The sequence below is a fragment of the Lacerta agilis genome, chromosome Z (assembly GCF_009819535.1).
Source record: "Lacerta agilis isolate rLacAgi1 chromosome Z, rLacAgi1.pri, whole genome shotgun sequence".
NCBI lineage: Eukaryota > Metazoa > Chordata > Lepidosauria > Squamata > Lacertidae > Lacerta > Lacerta agilis.
This window is the reverse complement of record NC_046331.1, coordinates 14333359-14356294: the sequence shown is the minus strand read 5'-3', so window position 1 is coordinate 14356294 and position 22936 is coordinate 14333359. Positions and strand designations below refer to the sequence as shown.

The window sequence follows — 22936 nt, the reverse complement described above, 5'->3', positions numbered from 1 at the left end:
GCAGAAACTCATCCCCTCCCCCCATTTTGGAGGATAGGGCTGTAGCTGAGCACTAGAGCCTCTGCCCTACAAGCAGAAGGTCCTACGTTCATCCCTGGTGTCTCCAGGTAGAGCTGGGAATACTCTTTGCCTCTGAAATCCTGGAGAGATGCTGCCAGTCAGTGTGGCAGTACTGAGCTAGACTGACTAATGGTCTGACTCAGTATAAGGCAGCTTCCTATGTTCCTTTTTTACACTGCATTTTGTTCAGAACCATGAGGACTACATTGTGGTAAACAAAGGGCCCTAGTTCAGTGGTAGAACATCTGCTTTTCCTATAGAAAGAAATAGGTCCAATACCTGGCATTTCCAGGTAGAACTGGGAAAGCCTGGAGAGCTACTTCCAGTTCTGAACTAAGTGGACCAACACTTTCACAGAATCGTAGAATTGTAATATTAGCAGGTAGTCCAGGGGTCACGTGTTCTAGTTCAACCATCGAGAGTGCAGAATTTGCAATGCAAATTTGCAGTGCTTTCACTCGTTAAAAAGCACATTGCAATATTCCTCAATGTAATGCATCTTTTGAAATCCTCAGATATTTGAGTAAAGAGCCTGCTTAACTGATATCCACTTATGAATGCAATTCTGTGCAGACTTGGGAGTGAGCCTGATGGACTCTGGGTAACATAGTCGCATGGTAATGAAAGTTGAATCCTGTATTGATCTGATTAGGCACTGTAGGAAAAACAGGATGTGGACCAGAATAGCCAATCTGTGTGATTCAGTGGGGCTGTGTAATGCTCTGTATATAACATATCCCATGGAACACACCGGAACTTTCCTAGTGATTTTGCAGAGAGACTGTAGATCAGCTGTGGAGTGTTTGCTTGGTGTGCAAATAAAATGGCTATTGTACCATTGGTGTAGAGGGATGCAGGTGGCGCTGAAGTCTAAACCACTGAGCCTAGGGCTTGTCGATCAGAAGCCCGGCGGTTTGAATCCCTGCGACGGGGTGAGCTCCCGTTGTTCGGTCCCAGCTCATGCCCACCTGGCAGTTTGAAAGCATGTCAAAGTGCAAGTAGATAAATAGGTACTGCTCCGGTGGGAAAGTAAACAGCATTTCCGTGCGCTGCTCTGGTTCGCCAGAAGCAGCTTAGTCATGCTGGCCACATGACCTGGAAGCTGCCTGCAGACAAACGCCAGCTCCCTCGGCCTATACAGTGAGATGAGCTCTGTAACCCCAGAGTCGTCCATGACTGGACCTAACAGTCAGGGATACCTTTACCTTTACCATTGGTGTGGCCAGGCTTCTGTATCTTTGCTTGCAGTGGCAAGTGCACCCCAGCCTTTCTCCCAACTTTGGCATTGCTGAGATGAGTAACACCCCAGAAGATGTGAACAGTGATCCCAGGTGTGATATTTGGTGGTGGCAGGCTTGACATCGAAGGTGGCCACTGGGTAGGCATGTTCCGTGGAGTCCCTCACACACATGCAGGACCACCTTGGGAAGCACCTACCACCAGAGAGGTTTCTTTTGTTTTGCTTTGCTTTCACTGTTGTACAATTCAATTGGCAAATTCTCTTTCCTTGAGTGGGGAACCTCCTTGGCCATTGTATGTCCAAGATGCTGGAATCTCTTCACCTTCAAGGGCAGGATTCTGGTGGGCCACAGCATATGAAGCCCCTCTGGTTCAGTGCTTTTGAGCCTTGTGCATTTATTATTATTTTCATTTATTTAATATTGCATCTATATCCCCCCCTTTTTCTCCAAGGAAGTCAAGGTGGCATACAAGGTTTTCCTCATTTAATCCCCACAACGATTCTGTGAGGTTGAATAGACTGGTCTAAGTGAGTTTCATGGCTGAATGAGGATTTGAACCCTGGTCTCCCTGGCCCTACACTAACCACTGTACCACACTCTCTATTATTATTCATTAAACCTATTAGCCCCTTTTAAAAATGAAAATAACTGTTTAATTTAAGACACTTATATGTTGCTTAATTGCTAGCATTTGGGTGTGTGGCATGCTTTAAAATAACTATACAGAGAACAAAATGATAAAATAGTCATGCCATTTGTTAGGAGGTTTGCCATGGTCTTCTGATCTTCTTATGGATGATTGGTGAGCTGGTATTGTGGTTTCTCAAGCTGCAAGTACAGACATGCGTCATTAAGCAAGAGTATGGATGGGGTAAACAAAAGTAGATGTGCAAGGCTGATGCGTGAAAGTAAAACTATGTTGACTTTATTTTTCTCCCTTGTCAGTTTCCTCCATCACATCTTACTCATTTCCCTTGCAGTTCTTTCTCAGAAATTGCAAAACACTTGTAACCGAAACTGTAGAATAATGGGCTGCAAAGATAATATATACATTTGAAATCTCAACATGGTTCTATGATTAATTCAGTCTTGTGAAATTCAGCGGCTTGGTGTGGGGGGAGACCAGTCTAGACAAATGTTAAGCTTTTAAAAAATCCTATTAATAGTAAATTGACATGCTTATATTGCTCAAAATAAGGGTTTGAACTGATAGTTAATGCAGGACTTCCGGTTGGGCGCCATAGCGATCAGTCGGGGGAATTTCGGCCCAAGATTCCCCGATGCGGCAAGGGGGAGGGGAACCCGCAACCGCGCTGCGGACTCCTGAAGAACCCCAGGAAGAGCGTCCTGGGGGCATGGTGACCCAGCGGGTGCTCATTACATCTCCCCTGTAAGCTCTAATAAGAGCCGCTGAGAGCGAGCGAGGTGGGAGACGGAGCACTGTGGATCCAGCAGCTATCCTTGCTGCGTGAAGCTGCGACTGCTGATTGTCACAAGCGCTCAATTTCTCCGTTAAATTTGGATTGGAATCATTCAAACTGTGAGTAAAAAAGCAATTGAAACTAATTTGGAAGAAGAAAGGGATTTAAAATTACGGAGGTCAGTCCCTTACGGTTGAAACAGAAGGAACAGTGTAATAGCGTAACCAAGGCTGCTGCCAAAAGTTGTGGGGGGGGGGGAGAAAAACTTCTGTGACTGTTTCCCCAAAGAGGGGGGAAGAGAGCAAAGATTTAATTGCTGCAAATTAGGATTTGGAAAAGACTTACCCTTTCTTCCGAGGTCTTGAAAGATTTAGCAAGAAATTTGGACATTATGGTGGTTGGTGTTACAGTATAACGGATTATTTTGACTACAAAGTTGTTTTTTGACCTTGAAAATGACAAAGGAAAGATGGTCCGATGCTTTAAACAAAAAGACTTTGGAATTGCTACAAGAGATGGAACAGAATATGAGAGCCTCAAGTCGGACTTTGGAGATGGCGGTGCCAGCCCCAGAGGAACTTAAGGAACTGGAGGGAGAAGTGAAGGAAATAAAACCAGCCATAGACTTTTCGCTAAGCAGAGCACAACAAAAAGCGGGAGGGAGCGATATGGCATTTAACCCAGAGGGACTGTTTTGCAGGGATGAAGACACGGAGGAAGGAATCTGTAAATATGAGGATGTAGAGAACAGTATATTGCAAGGGAGGGGAGGAGAATTGCAAACAGTTTGCATTGTATCAAGTAAAGGTGATGATCTGAGAGGCAGCACACTGCAAGGGAGGAAATGAGGAAGGCAACCAGCATGGACTGATTGTTGTGCTCGGGGGCGTGTGAGGGTTGGAGTGGGGTAAAAGGGCTATACTTTGATTGTTTTTCCCTCTATGGGTGATTATTACGGTTGGATCTGGATTTTGGCGTTAATGAAGATGTGTTGGAAAATTAGGAGGATAGAGGTGCAAAAAATAGCTTAGAATTTCGAGACCGGAGGAAGGGAAGGGTGCAAAAAGTAGAAATTTAGGAGTTAGGAAAGTTTCAGAAGAAGTTAGGATCTGAGGTATAGAAAATAAAAGGAGTTAGTTAAGTGGAAATAGGATTGGTAAAATAAGAAGGAAAATGATTTTAGTGTTATATGATTTTGTTAAAAAAAGGTAAGGAAATGGAAAGAAAAATGTAATATTGGGGTAAAATTAGATATGTCTTATGAATTTGGAAAACTGATAAAGAGGATAGATAATGAAATCAACAGGGGTGGATCTGAGGAAGTCAAAGGGAAAATGAACTTGAGGAAAGGAAGAATATCTGGCCTACAGAAATGGGTCAGGCCCAAGCAATGATATTGAGTATGTTTATTATTGTGAAATGCGAAATGGTTATTGTCTTTCCCGGTGAGAGTGGGGAGTGAAAATTTGCTTCCCCCAGTGAGGGGGGGGGGGAGAATGAAAATTTAACGATATTGTAAAGTGCTTAAAATTGTTAAAATCAATTAAATAAATTGGAAAAAATGAACTGATAGTTGATGCATTTCTTTTTTTTATTTCCTGGTCTGTGATTCCCCCACCCCATGTTAACCTGTATTACATGTATATAGTTATTGTCTGAGCATACTTGGATTCCCCCCCCCATATTTTATTGGTTTCACATATTTATACAAGAAGCAATTATCAGTGTTCAACAATCCCCCCTCCAGAAGCACCAAATTTATATTTAATTACATTTAACTTTCATGTCATTTCAGTTTTTAAACAAAGGTATCATTTCACAAGTTGCCATGTGTCCTTGGAGGCCTATAATCATGTTCTGTTGATTTTTCATATGTAATAAAACTTTGCTAGGTTAATTGAAAAGTACAGTAGTGTTTTTCTTGTCCGGCTCTCTTGAACTTCTTTATAATGGCAGGTGTAGGGTTTAGGTATTCTTTATAAACTGCTTAGAGGTCTTCTGTTGAACAAGCGGCATATAAATTGTTTTCAATTAAAAAAAAAAGACTATGCAAGGTTGATTGAATTCTTCCCTCTGTCTATTTTGAAAAAAAGGATGGTGGCTGTGATTCACTTTAGCTGTGAGGTGTGGTTAGGGTTTGTAAGAATTTATCACTCTTTATACACACACACACACACACACACACACACACTAGCTGACCCAGTGATTTCAGGGATCCCCACAGGGCGTGAAGAGAAAACCCTCCCCTGCTGTTGACCCCCAATAGGTGGCTTTCTTAAATAGTGGCAAATGCAGGTTCAGCATTTAATACTTTGACACATTCCCATGTTCTTGTTAATCATTGTTTAAAGTCCGCCCCCCCATGCATCCATAGTTGGCTTTTGTGTGTGTGGACATGCCCCCTAGGGCATTAGCCACCATTTCCAGTCCTGTTTCATGAAATCATTTTGCTCCCTCATTGTACATGGGCTGTGGTGGCGTTGCCCCCTGCTGATTAAACCAGAAAGTGTTGCTCTTCAGATTTCAAGTGCTCCAAGTTTGCTCTTGTTTGTGTCTCAGTGATATATCTAGTGGGTGTCTTAAGAATCTCTGTCTCTGTGGCAAGTCCTGGACATTTCCCATGCAACTGATTTCCATTGGGTAAATGTAACACACTTCTTAACAGGAAGTAATGACCAGACAAACAGCACTGCAGATACTGGACATCCATCAGCAAGCCAGATGTGTGCTCTTGAGTCTGGGTGTGTGTGGGAAAACAGAACCATAAGGTGTATCTTGGGCAGGGCAGATTGCCATTTGAATGAATTGTTCCTTCCATGGCACAGGCAGAGACTTGCAGCTGTGGTTTTATTTTGCATTTATTGGGTTGCTGGTGCAGGTGTTCTTGGACTCCAACTCCCATCAGCTGCCTGGGGTCTGATGGGAGTTGGAGTCCAACAACATCTGAAGCAGCACCAGGTTGTTGAAAGCTGGTACAGCCTGTCCCTTTAGGCAGGGGTGGTTAGCATGGTGCCTTCTAGATGTGACCGTTTAGCCAGGCTGCCCTGCATTGCTTTTATTTATTTACTGCATTTATATCCTACCTTTTTCTCCAATGAGCTCAAGGTGGCATATATGTTTCTTTTTCTCCCTCATCTAATCCCCACAACAATCCTGTGAGGTAGGTTAGTCTGAGAGAGGCAGTGACTGGTCCCAAGTTCACCCAGCGAGCTTCATGGCTGAGTGAGTATTTGAACCCTGGTCTCTCTCAGGTTCTAGTACAGGGATCGGCAAGGTTTACCTTGCCTTGGCTGGTTCACTCCAGTGGAGATCCCTACGTGGGCTAGATTGTGTGCATGCCCCCACGATTTTTGGTGTCTGCATCTGTGCAGAATTAATTTTTGGTGTCTGCGCAGATGCGATTTCTGGCGCCGCGGAAGCGAGTCCCTGTGCTGCGCTGTGCTGGTTTAGTGCAGCATGCGGGGACTCGCCGAGTGGGCAGCTTGGTTCGGGGGCGGCTCGTGGGCCGGTTAAACGACCCCCGTGGGCCACTTGTGGCCCATGGGCCTTAGATTGCTGACCCCTGTTCTAGTATGACACTCTAACCACGGCACCACATTACACCAGTGACAGGCTTCAAGAGCCTATGCTCCCCCCTCTCTAGAGTGCCATTCTTCTCTCCCTCAACGGACTTGACCAGGGGTAAGTACCACCTTTTAAACCAAGGTTGCCACTAATCAGTTTCCCTCTCAACCAGGGTTTGCTAACTAGTTTCAAACCCTGGTTTTCAAATTCTGACAGTAACCATTGTTAAGGTTCATTAAGGTTAATGCAAATGAACGGAGGATATCATGTTTGTGGAGAGCACATTATCCTGGAGCCTATCCCCCATTATACCTTTAACCACAATGAGGCTAAGACTATAATTATATCATGGTTTTGCCCATTCTCCTCCTCTATCTCCTAAAGGCATCAAAGCCCAAGAAGGCTACAACATGCTGCTCATACTTTTGTTATGATTGACCAGACGGTTCCCCTTCAGGAATCTTTGGCAATGCCTGCCTAATTCTGACAGTTTCGCTCAAATCCTTCAAGTATACTTCAAGCTCCACTTGGTTTGGAATTCTTCCTGGCTTGGGTTCAAAAGCTTCCATTCAGGGGGCTCTGGGCACTTAGTGCTTCAGTGTCAAAGCATTTAACGTATGTTTGGTTTGCAAATAGTGCCTGGGTAAAACTTAGCTGAATACAAACCCACAATTTCTTCCCCCTCCTTGGCAAAGAGCAGTATGAATGGTAGGAAGAGCATTGAGGTGTGTAAGGAACTGCACTGAACTGTCAACCTGTGCATGAGCATGCAAAATGATTAGCTGTCTGCAATAATTGGGAACAACCAAACAGACCCAGAATAGGCTGCCTTGCCTTTCAGAAGCTCCGCCCAGCCCAAATACTAGAATCTGCCCATAGTCTGCTAAGTAACCAATTGTTTTACATGTCGCTTCTCTATTGCTGTGGGGAGAGGACTCTACAGCCTTAAGGACTAAGGACATTGCCCATATGTAAATAAAATCTAAGGTTATCAAGATTTGATACATTTCCAGGAAGTATGGAATGGTAGATAACAAGAAGTCCCTTCTTTGGGTCCCCTTGCCATATGAGATATGGTGGGTAGGCTACTGGGGTGACTATTATTTGTACTTGGTAAACTACTTATAAACTTATTTTGGTGTTAAGCAGTACAGTACAGTATATAAATTAATATAAAGTAATAAATGATTTCATAAAGTTATCCCTGACTTCCCCTTTTTATCTCTTCACTCTTTCTTTCTCCCTCCATTCATTCTTTAAAAACAAACTTACAGTATTCCCTTTTCTCTGAACACTTCTGTATTTTGTGTTAGCATCATCTCTGCCACTTGCTTTTTTTGGTACTGTTTTTTAAACAGTCTCTCCTTTTACTTCTTTCCCTCTTCAACCCCAAACTGGGTGCAACATTGTCTTACATTAGGTGTGAGTAAGAGACTGTGATTTCTCTCATATATATATATATATATATATATATATATATATATATATATATATAGTTCTTTTGTAATTCAATTTTTAAAATTAATTTTTAGTGTTTCTTAAAAATAGAATTTTATTATAATTTGGATTCTCTGCAAGCTGCTGTGGGACTTGATTGAAGGACTGGAAAGGTGGGAAGCTATAAATCCCTATACAATGTGAGACAAGCCACAGTCTTGAGTGTAGTTCAGGCTGGTGCCCACTGAGGCTGGTGGGGCAGAAGGCAGGGAGCCCAAGCATTAGGTGGAGCCAAAGCCAAAGCCAATGACAAGTACAGCTACAGTCAATGGTGGGTGAAAAGCCAGAGCCAATGAGAGGCAGAGCCAAGTAATTCTAGGTCTAGCCTCATTCCCCCCTCCCTGTTGAGTTCTAAAAGGTGTAACACTGAGACTGAGGATCAGGAAGCTGCCAGGCAGGGTCACCCTCAGGGAGGCAAGCAAAAAGGGACTGGCTGTTGGTAGACTTATCCATAGAATCATAGAATTGTAGAGTTGGAAGGGACCCTGAGGATCATCTAGTTCTACCTTCTGCATTGCAGGAAAATGCAGCTGTCCTATGTAGGGATTAAACCTGTGACCTTGGTGGTATCAGCACCATGTTCTAACCACCTGAGCTATGCTGAAACACTTGAGGTCAGTGGGGCAGCATCCCACCTGCCCAAATGGCCCCCCCTCTGCTCCTTGAGTGACAAGGCATTCACCAACCCCAGTGACAAGCACCCTCCCTGCCCATCCCTACATCAGCTTGCCTCACTGCAGCTTGTAAAGAAGCCCTGTTTCCTTTTTTCCAGGAAGACATACGTCAGAAAGTCCATCTGAACACCTTCGGCTTCTTCAAAGATGGTTTCATGATGGTCAACGTGCACAACCTCTCAGTAAAACCGGTTGGAGTAGGTGTCAAAGACTACCTGGTAGGCATCCCTTTTGTATTTTGCACCTCAACTGAAGGAACACCCCCCATGCCTTCATGGAAGAGTTGGGCAGTCAAAGGGAGGGTAATGTATTGGGCTCAAACACCACCTGGCCCTTTGCAAAGGTCTACCCTTTTGAGCCAATAGTGGTGGTGGGATCCCTTGACTTTACAGATGCTGCTGGACTTCAGTTTTCATCAGACTCAGGTAACTAATAACCAGGGATGGTGGGAGTTCCTAGAATTGTAGAGTTGGAAGGGACCCCAAGGGTTATCTAAACCAACCCCTGCAGTGCAGGAATCACAGCTACAGAATCCTTGGCAGATGGCCACCCAACCTTTGTTTAAACACCTCCAGTGACAGTGCCACTTTCTGAGAGGGGTGTTGTTGTTTTTAATTTCATTTATGTACTGCTTTAGCAAACTTTTTCTAATATGAGAAATGGCTGCTTTTATCAAGAAGCAAAAAGCTTGATTACCGGTTTTTTTTACACATACTTAAAAAAAACTGTTGAAAACCTTAAATTTTAATGCTTCGTTCTTTGGAAGAAAAATGTATGTTCTTTTTTCTTTTTTAGGTGGGATTCAGTTTAGACCGAACACGGAATGATGGATTCTCCACTTATCTGGTAAGGCCAGAGGTTGAGCACATTCTAGCTCAGACAAGACCAATTAGAACACCCAAATTTATCATTGTTTTCTGCTGAGTTCTTTTGGCTAATGAAGAAGAATGCTCTGCCTTGTACAAATTCATCTTGGACACAACATGGACTGAGGTGACAATGTATTGGTAGTACCTCCTTAGATTTATGTCTACTTCTCTGAAAAGTGATGTTATTGCTACGTGAAGACTTCTGGTGGACCTATCCAGCTGTAAAAGAGAGAGAGAGAGAGAGCAAGATAGAGCCTTTTTGGAAAGAAGTAGTAGAGAGAGAGAAGTATAGGATCCTAAACTATGTTTATTATCTATATAGATAGAGAAAATGCCAGGAGCGTTTGCAAACCTGTAATCACTTACAGTGGTACCTCGGGTTACATACGCTTCAGGTTACATACGCTTCAGGTTACATACTCCGCTAACCCAGAAATAATGCTTCAGGTTAAGAACTTTGCTTCAGGATAAGAACAGAAATTGTGCTCTGGTGGCGCAGCGGCAGCGGGAGGTCCCATTAGCTAAAGTGGTGCTTCAGATTAAGAACAGTTTCAGGTTAAGAACGGACCTCCAGAATGAATTAAGTACTTAACCAGAGGTACCACTGTATTTGATGGTAGGAGCATGCCTAGTTACTTCACAAGGATAGAAAGGTGTCTTGTCAGTTATGGAGAACTGGTACCAAAAAATGCTGTAATTGTGGCAGTTTCTGAGAAGCTTACTCATTATCTGCGCACCTTAAGAGGGCAAACGGAACTCTAAAACTATGCAGCAGGTGGTGGAACTTTGTACATTTGTAGTCGATGACAAGATCTAGAAGGCCACAGGTTCCCGTACCCACATTAGATGCTTTGGGTGGCTCTTGTTCTTGCCTCATGTTGCCCAAGATCTCTGGTTTGCTCATTTTTTACAAGCAAGCAGTGCGTACATTTTATTAAATAAATAAATAAACAAACAAATAAATAAATTATAAACAACTTTCTGGCCTTTATGCCCTCTTAAATCTGTTTGGAGAAATTTGCAAGTAATTTGATTTTTGTCCTTTGTTCTGGTTTTATGTGTTCCTTGTTTGAATTCAGAATAAAGAATGAATAATAATAATATTGAGAAGCTAACTCCATATGCCATTTACTTCCTCCCCTGATGCAAGGAGGTGGCAGGTGTTTAGAATCATCAGCTTTTGCTTACTCCTTCTTCTCCAGGATGAAGAAATGGAATATTGCATTTTGAATAAAACGCCGGACCATGACATCTCAGTCACCCGTCTGATACTGGACTTCAAAAAGAAGATGTAAGAGAAGCTTCCCAAATCTCTCCATTCTCTCACCCCCCCACCCCCAATTTGGAACCTGTAGCAGAAAGCACAGGCTCTGGGAAACAAAATTACAGCCCAGGGGCCTCATTCCCTCCTGGGAAACATTCCAAGGGCCCCATACCAGTTGTGAGAAGGGCCAGAAATAAAGGTGGGCAGTGCAATGGTTATGATGTTTAGGATCATATGCAAGGTCAGACTATTAGTCCATCTAGCTTAGCATTGTCTACACTGATTGGCAGCAGCGTTCCTGGTTTTCAAGCAGTAGGATGGACATTCCCAACACTACCTGGAGATGTTAGGGTTTGAACCTGGGGCCTTCTGCATACAGGGTAGGTGCTCTGCCCTTGAGCTACAGGCTTTTCTTATTTTTTAAAAAACAACAACAACAACAACAACAACAATAGTAGTAGAAAAAATGTGCACCCCACCCCAGAGACCATTATTTATCATAATTATCCCAAGTTTCAAAAAATTTAACACTTCTTGAGATGGTTTGATCCCTTCTGCTTTAACAATACAAATTCCACAAATGCCTTCCATATTTCCTCAAAATCATTTCTCTTCCATATTCCCCTTCTTTGATAGCACACATGAATTTATCATTAATCTCTAAGATTCATACTTTATGCCATTCTTCTATTTGAAATCTACTTTGCTTTAGGTGCAGTCTTTACTTCTGTGTAAGAGGCTGATTTCTACACACCCAAGCTTGGCCCTGAAACCCTGGAGAGCCATTCATTGTAGACAGTTCTGCCCTAGATGGACCAGTGTTCTGACTTTGCATAAGGCAGCAGTTTCCAGGGTTCCAATGTCATCTCATATATTTTTTTCTACCCATATAAATATTTTTGTGCTATTGAAGCATTCCCTCTTTCTCCCCAGTGTGCAAGTCAAGCCCAAATCCAATATTCCTCAGTTGCCAGAAATCGTATTTGATGACACTGATGGGAGTGTGAATGTGGGAAGCAAGCAGAATTCAGGTAAACCTCCCCCACCCCCACTCCTATGGCTGGCCATTAATTTAAGGAACAGCTTCACTTGCATACTCTATATCACAGTCCTGTGTCTTATCAGGAAAAGGTGCATGTCAATGGCCTGTCAATAGAGTTCACTACGACAGTGAAACTACTTGTTCCGGTGACTTTAGAAATGGATTTGGCCTAGTTGTCAGTGGCAGCTAGCCCTCCTGGCTGTACAGAACCTGTAGGAGAAAATGCCAGAATTAGACTTCTTGGATCTCTCTTACTGGGGAAAATCAAAACTTTTTGCTGACAGGGACCCATCTTCGTTCATCATCCTGTTCTCACGGTGGCCAACCCCTTGCCTCTTGCTCTAAGCAGGACCCGAGCAGAGCACCACTCGCCCCAGTTGCCTCTGGCAGCAGAAGTGTTACACCATGTACTGTAAGAGGAACACAGTGAAAAGTTTTTCTGCATTTTGTGCTCTGGGTAGGACCATAAGAAGAGCCTTCTGGATCAGGCCAATGACCCATCTAGTCCAGCATCCTGTTCTCACAGTGGCTAATCACTGGGAGACCTATATGGGAGAACCACAAGCAGGATGCAAGCAACTGGTATGCAGGAACATTGCTGCCTCCAGTTACAGAAGCATAGCCATCATAGCTGGTAGCATGAGAGCGCTGAGCACATTGGACTGCTAGTCTCAGTAGCGCACACCACCACCATGTAAATGACCAAGGTTCCTGTTCTCATGCTTGTGTGTTTTACGCCTCTAGATCCTAAGCAACCACAATCCAAGCAAAATGTGACAGAACTCCAGGTAAGAGACTGTTGCCTTATTTTGTATAATCATCATCATCATCATCATCTATAGAATATGTAGCAACCAGGAACAGAATGGACATACCCAAAACAGAACAATGTAAGAACAAGTACACCATCCAAAGAATGTGAAGAGCATAAGGGAAAAGGGGAGAGCCAAATACTGAAATTATCATCTAAAAAGAGTCATAGGATAATAGAACTGTGAAGTTGAAAAGGGATTCCCCCAAGAGTCATCTAGTCCAACTCCCTGCAATGCAGGAATCACAGCTAAAGAATTTCTGACAGATGGAACCCAACCTCCATTTGAAAACCCTCCAGTGAAGGAGAGTTCAGCACCTTTTGTATAGCCAGTACAGGGATGAATCATAGAGTTGAAGGAGAGTTTGTACCTAGCGACATCTGGAGGGCACACAGGTTTGCCATCCCTGGCATTGGACAGTTCTGGGGATGGTCAGAACTGTAACGCTGTTGTGCTGTGTAACATGGCCTTTATATGACTGCTGTTCACAAGACAGGAGCAGCAGGGCCTTTTTTGTATCTTCCCCCCCATGTAATGCCCTCCCTAGTGAGGTGTGTCTGCCTCTCCATCAATATTCAGTTTCAGGAGGGGTTTGAAAACAGCTTTGTTTACCCAAGCTGAGGAACCCTGATCCTGGCAACCCTGAAGGTGGAAGAATCTTTTTTTAGCTGTAACTTCTTTTAGAAAGTTTTTAACTAACTCCCTTTTCAATGTTTTTGATTGTAATTGTTTTTAGAATGTTTTGATCTGCTTTTGCTTGTTTTTGATTTTAAATTGTGTGCCTGTTTACCACCCTGGGCTCCTTGGGGAGGAAGGGTGAAATAGAAATTCAGTTAATAACAACTTTTTGCATATCTTAAGGCTGCGCTGATGAGGGTGGTTTTGCAATTAGCATTTTCCTTTGACGAATTCAACCTGTTCCTAGTAAATTGGCAAAAGCTTGACTTTGTCTCAATTGCTCCTTGATCCAGTTGCCGCCAGAGAAGACACATCCCATCCAGAGCAAAGATGGTCGTTATTCATTCCAGGTCAGTGCTCCTGAAACATAAGTCAGGTGCATGAGTGTCTGTTTTGCTACAAGTTGCCTAAAATACCACCTTCTTCATCTTAAACTTGGAACAATCACCAAAATCTGCTTCAAAAGCCTTTCTTGGAGCCCAGAAATCCGAAATTTTGGAAATGCTTCTTTTTTGCCATTAATGACGTTACAGTTCTTTGTATCTTTATTGTTATGAATTACATAGGGATTGCTTGATTTTGCTGTCCACTTGTTCCAGTGTTTTCATTTATTGTTTATGACTTTTAAAAAATTTGTTACATTTTTGTGATTGTTAAGGTGAATTATTCAACATCTTTGGTGTGCTAGGCTGCCATCAGCATTGTTTTAACTGTGGAAAGGTGGTGTACAGATCAGTGGTGGTGAGAAATGGACAGGAAGCCATTGCCATTGGTGCATAATCAGTGTTCCATATTCCATCTCTCTGGATTCCACCAACACCTGGGCTGCCTCCCTTTTCTCTCTCTCCCACCAATTAAAGCTTCCAAACCATCTTCAGAGTCAGCCATAATTTCTTTTACAATAATCTCTGCCTTAAAACCCTGGTCCTTCTGTTTCGATAGCATCACTTGGGAGAGCACTCATCGATTTGTAACTCAGTTTCATAAGCTGCTTGGAAGCCTCTCTCTTGGCCAGAAGCAGTATATAAATTAATGATGCTGAGCTGAAAGCAAGAGGTTGGTTTTAGAGTCGGGGCTATTTTTTATTTATTTGGGGCATTTGTACCCCATTCCTCAGCCAAAAAGCCTCCCAGTGTGGCTTACATACAATCAGTGCCCATAGGCTTACAATCTGGAAACAAAACCATAACACAAAAGGGAAAAGGAACAGGGAGAGCAGAGGAAAAAATCAAACTCAGGCACCAATTCTTAAAAAATTGTTTACCTTAGTTGGACTACTTTAAAGTGGAATGACTCGTGAACATTTGCGCAGATTGTTGACATTTCCTTTCTTCTTCTCAGTTCTCCTTCAACATCAGCTCAGAAAACCAAGAAGGCCTCTACAGTCTGTATTTTCACAAATGTGTCCCGAAGAATGAGCAGCTCCTCTTCACTCTTGATGTGAGCCGGGCTTTTGTTTCCTTTGAACCCAGATTCCTCACCCACCCAGCTCCCTCCTGGTGTTCTGGACTGCTTTGGGAGAGTGTGAGAAGGACATCCAAAGTATTTATTGGCTAGGAATGCCCCATGGTATCTCAGGTGCACCATCTAAATTGGCAGCAGTTGGTGTACATTGGGACTGGTGGGGTGGAAGGCAGGGAGCCAGAGCCAGTGATGTGCCCACCCAGAGTTGGTGGTTGGGGGAGCCAGAACCAGACCAGGCAGAGCCAACTGATTCTGGTTTTATTCTCCTCCTCCTCCCTCCTGAGTTCTACAAGGGGAAAAACAGACTAAGGAGTATTCCGTAATGTAACGGCATGGGGTGGCCACAAGCCTACTGGATAACAAGTACTCCCGGCCGGTCGTCACCTTGGGTCCTGTGCGCTTCCTGATTTGGCACGTAATTAACAGTCTTAGCAGAGTAACGCAGCTCGTCCCTGGAATGTCAGGCTAATTAAGGCTTCCGGAGTCCATAGTCTTTTTCTAAGACTACTTTATTGCAGAGAAATGTATACATTAGCCTGGAGCACATTCTTCCAGCATGGTGCTCATGGCACACAAATCAGAACTGCGACACACAGAAAAACAACAGCACTATACAGGAATGAAAACATCCAGCTGAGGAGCATCACTTCCTCTCCAGGTTTAACCCTGTGTTAACCTGTTTCTCCAACAAGGAGGAGGAGAAAACTGACACCTAGGGTCACCCTCTGGACTGGTTCTAATCAAGAAGGCAGGCAGGCAGGTGGGGGCTGGCTGGGTGCAGACGGTGTTTGGTGGAGCAGTGGACAGTTCACCCAAATGGAGCAACCTCTTTTGATCTGAATTTTCCATGCTGATAGTTGACTTTTCAATTTTCCTAATTTCCTGGCTTGAACCTCTTTTTAAAACTTTTAATTGCTACACTGTTTTTTCCTTTTCCTTTTACCATTGTCTCATTTTATTGCATGTTTTAATTGTTGATGCTTATTTTCATTTTATTTTTTTGAATAATTTTTTATTGGGTTTTATAAACAGGAATCGTAGGAAAAAATAAATGATAGAAATAAACAGACCAAGTCTTCTCATGTCATTTGTACATCACAAACATACCATAGTAAATTTGCAGTAATATCTACAACACGTGGTTCATCACTAGTGGTCAACATCTAGGTTATTGATTCTTGAATTGGCTTAAAGAAAAATGAAGGGGAAACAGGTTTGAACAGAGTTAACAATTAACATTGTATAGCGTGAATGTTTATTTTGATAAAATGTGCCAGTTTTTTTTAATAATGAGTTTTATGCTTGCAAGCGGCTTAGATGCAGCTTTGGCAGTTGAGTGGTGTATACACATTCAATAAATGACGATGCTAATAGTGCAATCTGCTTCCAGATTGAGATTATGGAGAAGAATCCAAGCAGCTACCTCTCAGCAGGAGAGATCCCTCTCCCTAAGCTCTACATCTCCATGGCCCTCTTCTTCTTCATCTTTGGAGCCGTATGGATCCACACTCTTCGGAAACGCAGGTAAAGTGGGGATCCTTAGCAAAGCAGCCACTCATTCAGAGAGAGCCAAATTTCTGCAATCAAATAAATGAATGCACACATAAAAGCCATCAGTTTAAAAGAGCATATATACTCTTGACTCCACAATGCATAGCTTTCAACAGTTGGTGCTCAGATGTGAGATCTGTTTTATACATCTTAGATATATGTCAATCAAGTCAATGTACCCCTCTGAAATCCAGGGTTGGGGTTGATGTGTGCAAGACTTGGCCACCAGTCACCTGTAAAGGCCTCCTGTTCTGTCTCGCCCCTAGCAGGCCTGTGTTGCTGTGTAAGAGGCTAAGGCTATCAGTATGCACCAACCCTGTTACCTATGCTCTGCCTCCATGGTTGGAGGCAGTAATGCTTCAGAATAGCAATTGCTGGAAATCACAGATGTGCAGGATGCTGTTGTGCTCAGGCCCTGCTTGCAGGTTTTACATGGGCTCCTGGGTGGCCGCTGTGAGAACAGGATGCTGGACTAGATGGGCCGCTAGCGTGGTCCAGCAGCGCTGTTTTACACTCTTTTTAAATTTATTATTATTTATTAAATTAAATTATTCATTAAATTTGTATGCCGCCCTATACCCTCAGGTCTCAGGCCTTGTCAGCAAGTATTGTGTTTCCCCATGCCCACCTCCCTAAAGAGACCCTTATTCACTCTTCCAGAAACTGGCTATTTCCATGTGGGTAGCTGTACCAAGATAGGTTTTCATATCCTTGTAAATAAGTGCCTTACTTTGGTCCTGAAAGAGAGAGAGAGAGAGTCAAAACTGTCCTGCGTCCATTATGATTTCCTGCTGCGCATACCTGTGACTATAAATATTCATTGCCACAAAAGGGTAACAATATTTTAATAAAAGCAGTAGATGTCAGTGGGTTCTGTTGCTACATTATTTTGATTCAAACTCGCCTTTTGTATTATAGATTCCCCCCCCCCCCCGTGAGGAGAGTGTCAGCAGGACTATCCTCTTCTGACTTTGCTTCTTGTCTCTTTGTTTCAGGGCTGATGTGTTCAAGATCCATTGGCTGATGGCTGCTCTTCCTTTCACCAAGTCCCTCTCATTAGTCTTCCATGCAGTAAGTAACCACTGTCTGTTTTTTTAGTTGCAACTAATAAAGAAAAAAACTGTAAGTGTCTTTATGAGCTGTGCATTCAAATATAAAAAGGCAGTGAGATCTTCAAATCATTGGGTGGTATATTTAACAAGGTTCATATACTGCTTGATTATTGGCTAACTGCACACTTTTGACATCACTCCTGCCCTTTCCCCCTCCAGATTGACTACCACTACATCTCCTCTCAAGGTTTTCCCATCGAAGGCTGGGCTGTCGTCTACTACATCACTCACCTGTAAGTATGTGGACCATGATGCTGTCCGCCATGTGGTTTGCCACCTCCACAGAGGCTGGCTGGTGGAGTGTGTGGGTCCTCTCCTTCTCAAATGATTGGTCATGGGGAGAACAGAGTTGGTCCTGCTTGATGTCTGTACTAATCGTTGTAGGTGCAAGAATAATTATTTTGTCACCTCCATCTGTATTGGGTGTGACATCTGGCCCTCCAAATATTCCTGAGCTGTATCTCTCAACAGCCCCAGCAACAGTGTTGGCCAGGGATGATGGGAGTTGTAGTCCAAAAATGTATGGAGGGCCAAAGCCACCTGTTCTATATACACTCATAATATTGTTTCAGATTACCTTATTATGTTTTATATTCCGGGGTTGCTGCCAGTGCTAGTCTAACTCAGAGTAGACCCATTGGAATTAAGGGGCCGAAGTTGGTCACATTCATTAATTTCAGTGCACCTAGTCTGAGTAAGACTAGCACTGGACGCACAACCCCATTTCTGTAACCCTTAAGCAGATGTGGTTGGTGTTCTCCTGTGCTTCTGATATGTGCCTTTGTGTACATTTTGCTGGTTAATTGATTAATTTTCCTAAATTGCTTTCTCCTGTTGAGATGGCTTGGAGTGTAAGCACGGAAATTAAATAACTTATGTTTTTGAAATCCCTTGTGACATTTACATAAAGATTGATCAGTTTCTCTGTAGAGCACTGTCAATGTCTCATGGGAATGTTTCTTCTTCTTCTTGGTTTTCATGCATGTAGCTTCTGAAACAGTTGTTCAAGGAAGCATTTACTCCCCCTGCTGATGCCAATTTAATTTAATTTATTTTTTCACCAGGTTGAAGGGGGCTCTGCTCTTCATCACCATTGCTCTCATTGGCACAGGCTGGGCATTCATTAAGCACATCCTTTCTGATAAGGACAAGAAGATCTTCATGATTGTCATTCCACTCCAGGTGAGGCCTTCACCTCCATTGCAGGGGTGTGCTGTGTTGCACTTATAAACTCAGAACTTCTGAGTTCTTTGAACACCCTTGATGAGCTTATGAAGTCATCACTGACCCTCAACCCGGATTCTTAGGAATGTTACATGAAACAAAGTCTAGAATCTTGGAGTTGGATGGGACCCCAACGGTTGCCTAGTCCGACCCCCTATAATGCAGGAGTCTCAAATAGATCATACGTGACAGGTGGCCATCCAACCTCTGCTTAAAAACCTCCAAGGAAGGGAAGCCCACCACCTCCGGAGGGAGCCTGTCCCACTGTGTACCAGCTCTTTCTGTCAGAAAGTTATTCCTGGTGTTTAGTCAGAATCACCTTTCTTGTAAGTTAAATTCATTGGTACGCATCCTACCCTCCAGATCAGGAGAAAACAAGCTTGCTCTATCTTCCACGTGACACCCTTTAGATATTTGAAGATTGCCATCATATCTCCTCTCAGTCTTCTCTTTTCCAGGCTAAACATACCCAACTCCTTCAACCGTTCTTCATAAGGTTTGGGTTTGGGTTTCCAAGTGGCTGATGTCTTGCTTGCTGCCCTTCTAACCAGGTCCTGGCCAACGTAGCCTACATCATCATCGAGTCAACAGAAGAAGGCACGACGGAGTATGGCCTCTGGAAAGAGATCCTTTTCCTGGTTGACTTGCTCTGCTGCGGGGCCATCCTCTTCCCAGTTGTATGGTGAGTACCAGCGAGGGCAACTATTTGTGAATGCAATGTGAAGTTCGTATCTTTCTCCCTCTACCTTCCCTGTCCCTTTTTGATTTTGTACCATGGCCTTTAGATTGTAAGCCTGCAGGCAGGGACTGTCTTGTATGAATTGATGCCATGTTAAGCCTCTCTGGGAGTCTTTGGGGCTCAAGAAGAGCAGGGTACAAATGCTTTAAATAAGTAATACTTACTCCACCCACCATCTTGTTTTTACTCTGCCTTGATAACTGTCACTAATTCCTTTGATACCAAATGGATTAAGCCTAATACGTTAAAAGATTATCTCTGTGTGTGTGTTTTGTTTCAAAACTGCCTTTGTCTGACTTGCATGCCTGGCTGGTCCAGGGAATGTAGCAGCAAGTTTTCCTAGCCAGCAGAGGACGCTCCTCACTTGCATAAAGCCCATTGCAGTCTTTGTGCCTACTTTTGGTGGGTTGGTGGTGCCATTTTTTTTCTTTTCTGAGCATCTATTGACTTGAACTCATAAAATGGTGTCTCCTTACCAATTCACCTTAATTCTCTCTTCTAGGTCAATAAGACATTTGCAGGAGGCTTCTGCAACAGATGGGAAGGGTAAGCTGTTCATTGCCATTGAGCTTCTGCTCCCCATGAAACTGTTGTGGGAGTGAAGCTACACAAATCTGGTCCCTTCCTACTCCCACCTCATGCTGGCATTTTGTTGGATCTTTTCTAAGGGCATTCAGAATTTCTCACTGTGGAATGAGACTTCAAACCTATTAATTGTATCCAGCAAAATCAGTGGTTCCCAGACTTGTGGTTCCATGAATTCCTCCCAAGTTCCCCTTACCCTATAAAAAGCATTATACAGAATAGTGGCCTTCACAACCCACCAAGGGAAATAATAACACAACAAAATTCAAAACAGTAACAATTAACTGCACATTTGTTCAAAACCCCATGAAAACAATTTTGTTTAATGCATTCAACAAAATTGATGAAGTCGATTGAGTGACACCAGCTTTTCAAAATCTGATAGTCATTTACACCTCTAGCACCCCCTGCTGCCCCCTTGCCTCTTAGGTAATCCCACTGCCCAGGTGGCGGCGCAGCCCACTTTGAGAACCACCAAACTAGAGAGAAGGGAGCATGCCTCTCAAGACGGTGTTTGCCATCTTTAGTTCCTATAGTTTACTTCTGTTATCTGTTTTATCTTTTAAGATTTATTAGGAAGCCTGTTTAGCTTGTCATTAAGGTGTTGTTGTTTTTTGTTGTTTTTTAACTGATGCAACATTCAGACATATGAAGCTGCCTATGTCAAGTCAGCCCCTTGGTCTCTTTAGCCCAGGATTGCCTCTTCTGATCAGCAGCTGCTTTCTCAGGCTGAGAGAGCCCTTCCCATTCCTGATACTAGAGCCATTATTATTATTATTATTATTATTAAACGGAGATGCCAGGAACAGCATGGGACCTGAAGACTCAGATGAAGCCTTCCTAGAGCAGATTACCAAATATTCCAAAAAGGAGAGCTATTGTAGTTATGGAAGACTTCAACTTCCCTGATAACCTATTGGAACTCACTCTGCCAAGAACATAAGGTCCAACCAATTCCTCCATTGCCTTGCTGACAATTTCATTTCCCAGAAGGTGGAAGAAGTATCAACAGGATCATCTATCTTGGACCTGATCCTCACCAACAGGGAGAAATTAATTGACAAAGTGGAAGTACTGGGAAACTTGGGAGGAAGTGATCGTGACCTCCTGGGTTTCATGATTACAGAGGCAAGGGAGAACTCAGTGTAATTGGACATGCCCTCTGGACATTAAGAAGGCTGGTTTCAAAAGCTTTAGGAGCTAGCTACTGGATGAGATCCCATCGTCAGAAATACTCAAAGAGAAGGGAGTCCAAGATGGATGGGAGTTTCTTAAAGGTGAAATAATGAAGGCACAAATGCAGACAATTCCAATAAGAAAGAAAAGTGGGAGGCATATAAAGAAACCAGTGTAGCTGCATAAGGAGCTTACAGATGAGCTGAGATTCAAGAAGGGCATATGCAAGAAATGGGGAATTCATGGAGGAGGAGTATACAGGAGTAGCCAATAGTTGCAGAGGGAAGGTCAGATGGGCCAAAGCTCAGAATGAGCTCAGGCTTGCAAGAGAACTTAAGAATAATAAAAGGTGTATTTGGCTATCTTTAAAGCAAGAGGAAGAATAAGCAAGCAGTAGGTCCTCTTCATGGTGAAGATGGAGAAATGCAATTGGGTGACAGGCAGAACTGCTCAATGCCTACATTGCTTCTGTCTTCACCCAAAAGCAATACATGTCCAACCTTATTATAACAGAAAAAGGAATGTAAATGGAAAGATGGAGCTGCAGCCCAATGTAGAAAAATAGGTTTTAAGGGAACACTTGGCTCAAATCTACAGTGCCTATACCCAAGGGTACTAAAGGAGCTTGCAGGTGTACTCTCAGAGCCTCTGACTATAATATTTGAGTTACAGGTAGGTAGCCGTGTTGATCTGCCATAGTAAAAATAAAATAAAAAAAATAAAAAAATCCTTCTAGTAGCACCTTAGAGACCAACTAAGTTTGTTCTTGGTATGAGCTTTCGTGTGCATGCACACTTCTTCTGAATTCTTGGAAACCAGGTGAAGACCTAGAGGACTAGAGGTGAGCAAATGTCCCCAACTTCAAAAAAAGGGAAGGAGGCTCATGTAGCTACCTACCAGTGAGCTTGACATTGATATCAGGAAATGTCATAGAACATATAATTCAACAGTCAAGTCTGTGAGCTCTTAGAAAAAGATGCTGTGATTACTAAAACCGAGCATGGGTTTCTCAAAAATAAGCCATGCCAGATGAATCATATTTCTTTTGTTATAGAATTACAAGCTTGGTGGATCAGGGGTATGCTGTGGTTGTAGTGTATCTTGATTTCAAGTAAGGCTTTGACAAAGTGCCCCATGATATTCTTGTTAACAAACTGGTAAACTGTGGGCTGGGTGAGGTAGCTGGTTGACTGACTGAATCCAAAGAGCGTTCATTAAGGATTCCTAATCTAACTGGAAAAAAAGTGTCTTGGATGAAGGAATTGAGGGGATGCTCATCCAATTTGCAGATGACACCAAGCTGGGAGAGGTAGCTAATGCCGCAGAAGACAGCATTGGGATTCAAGATGACCTAAACAGATTGGAGAACCGAGCCCAGACTAACAAAACGATTTCAGTAGAGACAAATGAAAGGTTTTGCACTTCGGCAAGAAGAACCAGCTGCACCAAATATAAGATGGGAAACACCTGGCTTACTAGTAGTACATTTGACAAGGATCTAGTGCCCAGATCAAAAGAAGTAGTAGTACCGTTCTATTCTGCCTTCATCAGACCACACCTGGAGTACTATGTACAGTTCTGGGCACCATAATTTAAGAAAGCTATTGACAAGCTGGAACATGTGCAGAGAAGGCCAACGAAGATGATCAAGGGTGTGGAAACCAACCCTTATGAGGAATGATTAAGGGAGTTTGGTATGTTTAACATGGATAAGAGGTGACTGAGAAGAGATATGGTAGCCATCTCAAATTTCCAAAGGGCTGCCACACGGAAGATGGAGCAAGCTTGTTTTCTCCTGCTCTGGAGGTTAGGACTAAACCAATGGCTTCAAGGTACAGGGAAGGAGATTCTGATTAAACATTAGAAAGAAAATTCTGATGGTAACAGCTGTTGGAAATTGGAATGGCTCCCTCAGAAGATGGTAGACCCTCATTCCTTGGGGGTTTTAAAGCAGAGGTTGGAT

General features: G+C 43.1%; 1 protein-coding gene across 2 annotated transcripts in view; it reads left to right on the top strand.

Moving 5' to 3' along the window:
• Positions 1–22936, top strand: part of GPR107 (G protein-coupled receptor 107) — a 47828-nt gene that overhangs the window by 6439 nt on the left and 18453 nt on the right. For both annotated transcript variants that reach the window (XM_033137038.1, XM_033137039.1), the window contains exons 2-14: positions 8556–8675; positions 9253–9303; positions 10529–10617; positions 11524–11621; positions 12377–12420; positions 13416–13472; positions 14464–14562; positions 15977–16110; positions 17133–17208; positions 17409–17482; positions 18314–18431; positions 19025–19155; positions 19715–19758. In XM_033137038.1, the coding sequence (XP_032992929.1) occupies positions 8556–8675; positions 9253–9303; positions 10529–10617; positions 11524–11621; positions 12377–12420; positions 13416–13472; positions 14464–14562; positions 15977–16110; positions 17133–17208; positions 17409–17482; positions 18314–18431; positions 19025–19155; positions 19715–19758 (1135 nt within the window). The remainder of the gene's footprint in view (positions 1–8555; positions 8676–9252; positions 9304–10528; positions 10618–11523; positions 11622–12376; positions 12421–13415; positions 13473–14463; positions 14563–15976; positions 16111–17132; positions 17209–17408; positions 17483–18313; positions 18432–19024; positions 19156–19714; positions 19759–22936) is intronic.